Source organism: Rhinoraja longicauda, chromosome 6, assembly GCF_053455715.1.
Source record: "Rhinoraja longicauda isolate Sanriku21f chromosome 6, sRhiLon1.1, whole genome shotgun sequence".
Lineage (NCBI taxonomy): Eukaryota > Metazoa > Chordata > Chondrichthyes > Rajiformes > Arhynchobatidae > Rhinoraja > Rhinoraja longicauda.
Window position 1 is genome coordinate 75791798 of NC_135958.1, and position 10730 is coordinate 75802527.

The 10730-nt window shown below is 44.7% G+C and overlaps 1 protein-coding gene across 1 annotated transcript; it reads right to left on the bottom strand.

Moving 5' to 3' along the window:
- Positions 1-445: 445 nt before the first annotated feature.
- Positions 446-10600, bottom strand: birc5a (baculoviral IAP repeat containing 5a). Its single transcript, XM_078401895.1, has 4 exons — positions 10335-10600; positions 5166-5275; positions 2613-2730; positions 446-1937 (listed from the first exon to the last, which is right to left on the bottom strand). The coding sequence occupies exons 1-4, from the start codon at positions 10440-10442 to the stop codon at positions 1854-1856; spliced, it is 420 nt and encodes a 139-aa protein (XP_078258021.1). The 5' UTR covers positions 10443-10600; the 3' UTR covers positions 446-1853.
- Between the last annotated feature and the right edge of the window lie 130 nt (positions 10601-10730).

The window sequence follows — 10730 nt, forward strand, 5'->3', positions numbered from 1 at the left end:
TCTCCTGAGATGCTGCCTGACCTGCTGAGTTACTCCAGCATTTTGTGAATAAATTTCTACTATTGAACGTTATCCACCTAAATGCTCCTTAGAGGCTTGTTTAGAATTCCATCCAAGTTATTTAATTTAGCGTGAACCTAATAATCATTACACACACCACCTAATTATAGACATATGCTTGCGAAGGCAGAATCTAAAGCATGACCAAGATACAATTTCTAAAATTGCAAATGAAATTACTTCGAAATAAAATAAAGGCATGTACCAAGGTAAGCTTTGACAAAGTACAAGCAGTCCTTCAAAACTAAATTGTCTGCTTCAAATATACACATCAATTTAGCCAAATTCTGCCCCTCAACTGCCATTTAGTTTATTCATCTGTCACAAAACCCCAAACAAAAAAAACCAGAAGCAATTGTGAAGGAAAAAAATCTTTAATGTCATTCTGCATGTTAGCACACCAAATGAGCATCCAGAATTATTTTTTGTATCACCAGCATTTGGAAAAGATATCAAAGTTTGGAACACAAATTTAGAAAGGGTTGATTTTCTCAGATTACCTCAATTAAAATGATTGATACTTGAACTCAATGAATTGCTAAAATTATCCATGAAATACAGGTGAAGTGGAAAATGATGGGATTATACATATTACAGAGACAAATCAGATAGCCTATCTTCAAACAAACCTGCTAATGTCACAACGAATTGACTCCTCTAGCTTTGACAATGGTAAGATTAATACATTTTCCCCATTAAAGATGTTTGTTGCATACAATGTGCTAAGTGACATGCATCCTTCTTTTAGAAGCCATTTGCTGCTGTCATTGCCACGTTCTCGCCAGGACAGTCAGAGGCTCAGTCAACAGTTCAGGTGCATATCCTTATCATGACAAATGTATTGAGAAATAGTTTTGTTTGCATATACAGCGTGGAAGCAGGCCCTTCAGCCCACCAAGTCCATGCTGACCATTGACCGTTAACATTAGTTCTATGTTGCCTCACTTTCACATCCGCTTCCTACACACTAGGTACAATTTTGATGTAAATTAACTTACCAGCCTGCATGTCTTTGGGATGTGGGAGAAAACCAGAGCACCCAGAGGAAAACCACACGATCACAGGGCAAACATGCAAACTCCACACAGGTAGCACCGGGGTCAGGATTGGACCCAGGTCTCCAGTGCTATGGGGCAGCTGGTCTACCAGCTGAGCCACTATGCTGCCCAGTCTGTTCTAGATACAAGATTAAAATTAAAGATCCTCAAATTGAGGGGGCATATTTACAATATATTACAAAAGCTTGAGGAGCAATTATATTCCAAAAGTCCATCTTCTCCAATGTACAAAAAAATGAATGCCATAAAAATAATTATTTTTAAAGATAAAGTAAGAAACCTCTAATCAATCTAACCACCTCTGGAACATTTGCAATAGAATCCTTAAGAGGCTTGCAGATACTAATGACCTTTTACATAGTCCTGAACAAAACAATAATAAAGTTGACCTTTTAATTAGGAATAAATACCTGAACAAGAATGATTTTTAAGTCATTTGGACAGATATATGGATAGGAGGATTCTGTGCAGGCAGGCAAATAGGATTAGCCCAGTATGCCATGAACAAGTTGGGATGAAGGGCCTCCTTCTATGACTCCAATATTGCCCACGACAAAGTGATAGAAAAAAAACATATTATACTACTCCTTCCATGTAAAATGATCAGAGTAAAATCAGGGCAATTTTGGAAGACACTACATTGACATGATCCTCAGTTTGAGGAGCGACCAACTAGAGCGACCAAGTAAGTGGAGCTTAAAATACACTGCAATAGGAGAATAGTCCACATCTCTACTAAGCCAAAAGATCTTCAATTGCTTTTCTTGCAACTTTTGCTTCTTTTTTAAATGATTCAATACTTTCAGCGACTTGTTTCCTCTGGAAAGGAAACAAAAGTCAAATTTTAAAAAACAAACAGGTCATTTTCTCTCCCACTAAGTTCCACGGGGCCGGGGAAGAGAGTAGAGGAGCAGCGCAGATCTCCCCTCTCTCTCTCCCCCCCTCTCCCAGCGCCAGCGAGATCTGCGCCCCTCCTCCACTCTCTTCCCCAGCCCCGTCTCCCTCTAGCGCAGCAAAATAAGAACAAACACAAGTGTTGTAGTTGTTGTTCAGAAGCCCCGGGGTGAGCGGTGGCGGCAAGGAGGGAAAAATAGGCAACAAAGACAAACATGTCTAACAATGTTTCCCGACTTTTAATAAAAATACGCATTATAAATGATGAAAAAACGCCACATTACTCTGCATCAATTAATACTTTTGTCATAAAAAGTGAATTTTCCAAGGATTTAAGGACCTATGATAAATCCAAGGACTTTCAAGGCCTTGAAAAACAGGGTTTCAAATTCCAGGACTTTCAAGGACCGTACAAGCCCTGTATTCACCTAGCTATTGATTCTAAAGCAGAGGTGACAGGAAATACACAAGCTGATATATGGAAGTTATTCTTGTTATTGGGTTAAAACCTTTCTTTTAAAAAATCTGCCGGCTTTAAATTCTTCCCCATTTTTGTATACATTCCATATTACTGATGAAGATGATGACAAAATAACCAACCATGATATTCTTTACTCTTTCCTTGTCTAGCTTCATGAACTCTTCAGTTGTTAGATGCTCAATCTTCTTCTTCAGTGCAATGAAAGCACACTTCCGCGAGTGATTTTTATGTTCAACTCTGGGAGAGAATGTGAAAGTTAATAGTTAGACATTTCCTTTTTTGAATATGGTCACATGCTGACAGACAAAATCCATTGCCACCTTCAGTGCACCATCACATCCTTCTGTCGATTCGGGAAATGTGTTTAAACAATCAAGACCTCAAGGAAAGACACAGAATGCTGGAGTAACTTCGTGGGTCAGGCATCTCTGGAGAACATTGGTAGATGATGTTTCAGGGACATCTGACGGAGCTTGCAGTTTATAGTTTCTACAATTAAGATCTCAAACCTGGCACAAAACATGGTATACCAGGCAGCAGTGATCTCAGCCATCCGATATACCTCAGAGACCTGAACTAACTAGTTTAAGGTATCACAAAATACTGTAACTCGGGGGGTTGGGAGGCGAGACAAAGAAAGGATATTGGTGGAGACAGGAAGACAGTGGGAGAACTGGGAAGGGGAGGGGAAGAGAGGGACAGGGGAACTATCGAAAGTTAGAGAAGTCAATGTTCATACCGCTGGGCTGTAAACTAGTTTCGTTTAGAGATACAGCACGGAAGTCCGCACCGACCAGCGATCCCCGCACATTAATGCTATCCTACACACACTCGGGACAATTTTACATTTACACCAAGCCAATTAGCCTACGAACCTGTATGTCTTTGGAGTGTGGGAGGAAATCGAAGATCTCAGAGAAAACCCACGCAGGTCCCAGGGAGAAGGGACAAACTCTGTACAGATAGCACCCATGGTCAGGATCGAACCCAGGTCTCAGGCGCTGTAAGGCAGCAACTCTACCACTGTGGCATCTTGCCACTCCTACAGTGGTTACCTCAATACACTTGAAATATATCAGTAGTGCTGTTCTCAAAGATATTACAAATTCACTGGAAGCATAAACAAACCAAAGTCAGCATCTTCTCAGAGGGCCAACACCCTCGGCATTTAGTAATGCAGACAGAAATGTTGGGTAGGATACATCATTCGCATACTCAACATCAGATTCATGGAACAAATATTCTTCATGGGAAGAATGTTTCACCAGGCAAACAAAGAAAAAGATACAAGGCTATGCTCCGAGCCCCTTTGGAAATATGGAAAGTCTGGCATTTGATCAATAACTCCAAGTAACTTCTAAAAATGCACCATAGAAAGCAAGCTCTCAGAATGCACCAGAGTTTGGCCCGGCAATTTTTACAGGAGACAGGGTGGGAAGAAGTGTAGTCAAGATAGCTGTGGGAGTCAGTAGGTTTGTAGTAGATGTCGGAAACCTACTGACTACACTTCTTCCCACCCTGTCTCCTGTAAAAAGTCTATCCCCTACTCCCAATTCCACCGTCTACGCCGCATCTGCGCCCAGGATGAGGTGTTTCATACTAGAGCATCAAAGATGTCCTCATTCTTTAGAAAACAGGGCTTCCCCTCTTCCATTATAGATGAGGCTCTCACTAGGGCCTCCTCTATATCCCGCAGCTCTGCTCTTGCTCCCCCCCCTCCCCATTCGTAACAAGGATAGAACCCTCCCTTGTCCTCACCTTCCACCCCATCAGCCAGCGTTTACAACAAATTATCCTCCAACATTTCCATCACCTCCAACGGGATCCCACTACTGGCCACATCTTCCCATCTCCTCCCCTTTCTGCTTTCCGCAGTCCGTTCCCTCCGTAACTCCCTGGTCCACTCATCCATTCCCACCCAAACCACCCCCTTCCCAGGCACTTCCCCTGCAACCGCAGGAGATGCAACACCTGTCCCTTTACCGCCAACCTCGACTCCATCCAAACAGTCTTTCCAGGTGAGGCAAAGGTTCACCTGCACCTCCTCCATCCTCATCTATTGTATCCGCTGTTCCAGATGTCAACTTCTCTGGATCGGCAGACCAAACGCAGGCTCGGCAATCGTTTCGCTCAACACCTTCGCTCAGTCTGCTTTAACCAACCTGATCTCCCAGTGGCTCAGCACTGCAACTCCCCCTCCCACTCCCAGTCTGACCTTTCTGTCATGGGCCTCCTCCATTGTCATAGTTAGGCCCACCGCAAATTGGAGGAACAGCATCTCATATTTCGCTTGGGCAGCTTACACCCCAGCGGTATGAACATTGATTTCTCTAACTTCAGATAGCTCCGCTGTCCCTCTCTTTCCCCACCCAATTCTCACTGCCTTCCTGTCTCCAACTACATCCTATCTTTGTCCTGCCCCCTCCCCTGACATCAGTCTGAAGAAGGGTCTCGACCCGAAACGTCACCCATTCCTTCTCTCCTGAGATGCTGCCTGACCTGCTGAGTTACTCCAGCTTTTTTTGATACCTTAGATAGCAAAGTTTTTCATTTTTTCAATTATATCTCAGTACAAGTGACAATAGTAAACTAAATAAACACCTCCGAATACTTCTGACAACTGGCTGCCATTTGAATGCAAGCAATTATCCAGATAATTGTTTTATACTTACAAAGGTACATCTTCAGGTTCCCAACCTTCCAGCTCTTTGAAACAATAGAAGCACTGAGCAACATCAGGACTGTTCTCACTTGGGGTGTGAATAAACCCTGCTGCAGCCATCTGATAACAAGAAAAATAAATTCAATTTGACCTGTCGTCTACTAAATGTGTAAATCAGTTCATTAAGTAGATTTAGAGAGTCAGGCATCAGCAATCAGACCAGCTGTTCCTTCCAGCTTCAAATGATAACTTGGCTGCCATCAAAACATAGAAAATAGGTGCAGGAGTAGGCCATTCGGCCCTTCGAGCCTGCACCGCCATTCAATATGATCATGGCTGATCATCCAGCTCAGTAACCTGTACCTGCCATCTCTCCATACCCCCTGATCCCTTTAGCCACAAGGGCCACATCTAACTCCCTCTTAAATATAGCCAATGAACTGGCCTCAACTACCTTCTGTGGCAGAGAATTCCACAGACTCACCACTCTCTGTGTGAAGAAATGTTTTCTCATCTCGGTCCTAAAAGACTTCCCCCTTATCCTTAAGCTGTGACCCTTGGTTCTGGACTTCCCCAACATCGGGAACAATCTTCCCGCATCTAGCCTCTCCAACCCCTTAAGAATTTTATATGTTTCAATAAGATCCCCCCTCAGTCTTCTAAATTCCAGCGAGTATAAGCCTAGTCTATCCAGTCTTTCTTCATATGAAAGTCCTGCCATCCCAGGGATCAATCTGGTGAACCTTCTCTGTACTCCCTCTAAGGCTAGAATGTCTTTCCTCAGATTAGGAGACCAAAACTGCACACAATACTCCAGGTGCGGTCTCACCAAGGCCCTGTACAACTGCAGCAGAACCTCCCTGCTCCTGTACTCAAATCCTCTTGCTATGAATGCTAACATACCATTCGCTTTCTTCACTGCCTGCTGCACCTGCACGCTTGCTTTCAATGACTGGTGCACCATGACACCCAGGTCACGTTGCACCTCCCCTTTTCCTAATTGGCCACCACTCAGGTAATACTCTGCTCTCCTGTTCTTGCCGCCAAAGTGGATAACCTCACATTTATCCACATTATATTGCATCTGCCATGCATTTGCCCACTCTCCTAATCTATCCAAGTCACTCTGCAGCCTCCTAGCATCCTCCTCACAGCTAACACTGCCACCCAGCTGCGTGTCATCCGCAAACTTAGAGATATTGCATTCAATTCCCTCGTCCAAATCATTAATATATATTGTAAATAACTGGGGTCCCAGCACTGAGCCTTGCGGTACCCCACTAGTCACTGCCTGCCATTCCGAAAAGGACCCGTTTATTCCTACTCTTTGCTTCCTGTCCGCCAACCAATTCTCTATCCACCTCAACACTGAACCCCCAATACCGTGTGCTTTAAGTTTGTACCCCAATCTCCTATGTGGGACCTTGTCGAAGGCCTTCTGAAAGTCCAGCTATAACACATCGACTGGTTCTCCCTTATCCACTCTACTAGTTACATCCTCATAAAACTCTATAAGATTCGTCAGGCATGATTTGCCTTTCCTAAATCCATGCTGACTTTGTCTGATGATTTCACCACTTTCCAAATGTGATGCTATCATGTAGTGAGTCCACAACGAGCGTCTTTGTTCAAAGTCTTTATTCAAAGGTATTTGCAAACAGACTGCAGCTTTTGGACACACACTACTTAACTAAGTATTATAATCTAATCTCATCTTTCCAGCTGGTCGCCAGACGCAACTATATCCCGTGCTCCCGCATCTCGTGCCTCGTTAGCCCAACCGAGGGTTCGAGACCCCCCCGCTAATCCGTATGTCCCTACATGAATTTAATTTACCACTGGTGGACTCCAATCAAGTTGTAGAAACATCAAGGATAATCAATGGAAACAGGAATACATATGTAAATGTGATATTTCAGTTATTTCTTTGTAATTACTGCAAAAATTTCTACACACTTGTTTTCACTTTTTTATTATGGGGTATTGTGTGTAGACTGATGACAAAAAAAAGAATTTAATCCATTTTAAAATAAGGCTGTAATGTAGCAAAATGGGGAAAGGGTGAAGGGGTCTGAATACTTTCTGAATGCACTGTACAGCTTACACAAAAAAGCAGAAGCAGGCATGTCAATACAAAGATATGAAAACCAGAAATAAGGACCCAGTCAATTATTACACAAGGACAAAGGAAAATATTTTGAATGAGTTGAAAGTAGACTATCTTCTCCCCACCAATCAAGAAGGATAGGTCCAGGTATCGTAGCTGGTTCGACCACCTCCACCAGCAGCATGATCCAAGTGCTCACCACTTTGTGTAAAAACCATGCCCCGCACATCTCCTTTAAATTTTCACCCTCTGGCCTTAGAGCTATATCCTCTAGTTTTTGACATTTCCACCTTGGGGGAAATATTCACTGTCGATTCACTTTATGCTTCTCATCATTTTATATATACTTCTATCAGATCTCCCTTCATCCTCTGACACACCAGAAAAAACAATCCAAGCTTGTCCAACCTCTCCTTATAGCTAATACCCTCTAATCCAGGGAGTATGCTGGTAAATCCCTTCTGCGCCCTCTCCAAAGCCTCTACACCTTTCCTGTAATGGGGCAACTAGAACCTCATGCTACTCTAAATGTAGCCTAACTAAAGTCCTATAAAGCTGCAACATCACTTCCTAACTCTTATTCTCAATGCCTCAACCAATAAAGGCAACCATACCATGTCATAAGTGATAGAAGTAGAATTAGGCCATTCGGCCCATCAAGGCTACTTCAATCATGGCTGATCTATCATGGCTGACCATTCAATCATGGCTGATCTATCTCTCCCTCCTAACCCCATTCTCCTGCCTTCTCCCCATAACCTCTGACACCTGTACTAATCAAGAATCTATCTATCTCTGCCTTAAAAATATCCATAGTTTTCTGAGGCAAAGAATTCCACAGATTCACCACCCTCTGACTAAAGAAATTTCTCCTCATCTCCTTCCTAAAAGAACATCCTTTAATTCTGAGGCTATGACCTCTAGTCCTTGACTCTGCCATTGGTGGAAACATCCTCTCCACATCCACTCTCGTTCACTGTTCTGTATGTTTCAATTAGGTCCCCCCCTCATTCTTCTAAACTCCAGCGAGTACAGGCCGAGTGCCGACAAACGCTCATCATAGGTTAACCTACTCATTCCTGGGATCATTCTTGTAAACCTCGTCTGGAACTTCTCCAGAGCCAACACATCCTTCCTCAGATATGGTGCCCAAAATTGCTCGCGATATTCCAAATGCGGCCTTACCAGTGCCTTATAGAGTCTCAGCATTATATCACCGTTTTTGGATACAAGCCCTCTTGAAATGCTAGCATTGAGTTTGTATACATCTTCTTTACCATCCTTTCGACTTGTGTTGCCACTTTCAGGGAACTATAGGACTTGGGACCCCGAGAACCTTCTGCACATCAATGCTGTGGGAGGGTTTTGGCATTAGCTGTATACTTTTCCCTGACATTGAAATTACCAATGTTTATAAAGCTATGAAAGGCATTGATAGGGAAGTCAGAACATCTTTCCTTGTGATGGAAATGTCAAAGACTGGAGAGCATAGTTTTAAGCTGAGAGGTGCAAAGTTTAAAGATGTGCAGGGAGCCTTTCACTCATTAAAACCCACTAAATAATGAAAGGCCTGGGCTAGAGTGGATGTGGAGCAGATGTTTTCATGAATCGAAGAGTCTAGGACCAGAGGGCATAGCCTCAGAATGAACGGACATACCTTTACAATGGAGATGAGGGGTAAATTTATTTAACCAGAGAGTGGTGAATCTGTGGAATTCGTTACCATAGGCAGCTGTGGAGGCCAAGTCAATGAATAAAGTAGACATTTGACAGGTTCTTGATTTGTGAGTATCAGGGGTTATGGGGAGAAGGCAGGAGAATGGGGTTGAGAGGGAAAGATAGATCAACCATAATTGAATGGAAGAGTGGGCTCAATGTGTTGAATTGTTCAATTCTGCTCCTATGTCTTATGTCCATTTCCCCTCCACAGATGCTGCCTGACCCAGAGTTCCTCCAGCAGCTTGTCCTTTGTTACCCAGCATCTGCAGTCTCTTGCGTCTCCTTTTTTAAAATATTCTGCTCCTACGACTTATGAGATCCCTCCTCGCTCATCCTACACTCCAGCGAGTACAGGCTAAGAGGCGTCAAACGCTCCTCATCCATCAACCCAACCATCCCCGGGATGCATCACAGCTTGATTTGGTAACAGCTCCATACAAGACGGCAAGAAATTGCAGAGAATTGTGGACGCAGCCCAGCCCATCACACAAACCAACCTCCCTTCTATTGACTCCACCAACACCTTGGCAAGGCCAGCAGCATAATCAAGGACGTTGATCTTCCATCGGGCAAGAGGTATAGAACTGCGAAAACGCACACGTCCAGATTCAGGGAGTTTCTTCCGAACTGTTATAAGATAACTGAACCATTCGATCAACAACTCTGATCTACTATTTACCTCATTGGTGTCCCGCAGACTATCTTTGATCAGACTTTACTGGCTTCATCTTGTATTCTCGTTATCCTGTATCTGTACACTGTGGATGGCTCGATTGTTATCATGTATTGTCTTTCCGCTGACTGCAACAAATGCTTTTCACTTTACCTCAGCACACGTGACAATAAACTGAACTCAAACTATGAGTTTATGCACTTATGACATTAGATTCCCCCTTCCCTCGTCCTTCTAAACTGCAGCGAGTGCGGGCCCAGAGTGGTCAGACGCTCCTCGTACGTTAACCCAACCCTCCCCGTGATAAATGGACTCAGCGCGGCTCTAAAGATATTCTATAGATATTCAATGAATATTTTTACAGCAGGGATAGATAGATAGATTCTGGGTTAGTGCGGGTGTCAGGGGTTATTATGGGGAGGGCAGGAGAGTGGGGTGAGGAGGGAGAGATGGATCAGCCATGATTGAATGACGCGCGATGGGCCGAATGGAGGTTTGGTGGGATTATGGACCAAACGCTGTCAGGTGGGACTAGGCTCGGGTCGCTGGGACGTTGCCGGCCGGTGTGGGCAAGTTGGGCCTGTTTCCACGGTCGCTGTATATCACTCAACGAATGGACTAATTCTGCTCCCGCCTTGTCACTAGAGTGCCCGATCGCCCACGCCGCCACGTCGACTCACATTCTCTGGCGTGCAGCCGCAGCCGGCGAGGAAGGGCCAGTTCTTGAAGGTGTCCAGCCGCTCCTGGAAGTGGTAGTACTTGCGGTACTGCTGCAGGTAGACCTCCATCGCGGGGCCTCTCTCCGTGGGTCCTCTCCGTCCGCCCGTTGAGCGCCCTTGCCGCCGCCGCCGATTCAAACCGCCCACCTGTTGAACGCGAGCCCTGGCCACCGATTCAAACCGCCCGATCGTTGAGCGCGCGCCCTGGCCACCGCCGCCGATTTAAACCGCCCGCCTCCCCCTAACCCCGCCGCTTATTGGCCGAGGACGTGAGCCCCGCCCCCTCTCCGCCCCGCCTCGCAGTCGTCGACGTCAACAAAGTATTTCGATGTCGTTCCCTCAGTCTGTGGAGGGGTA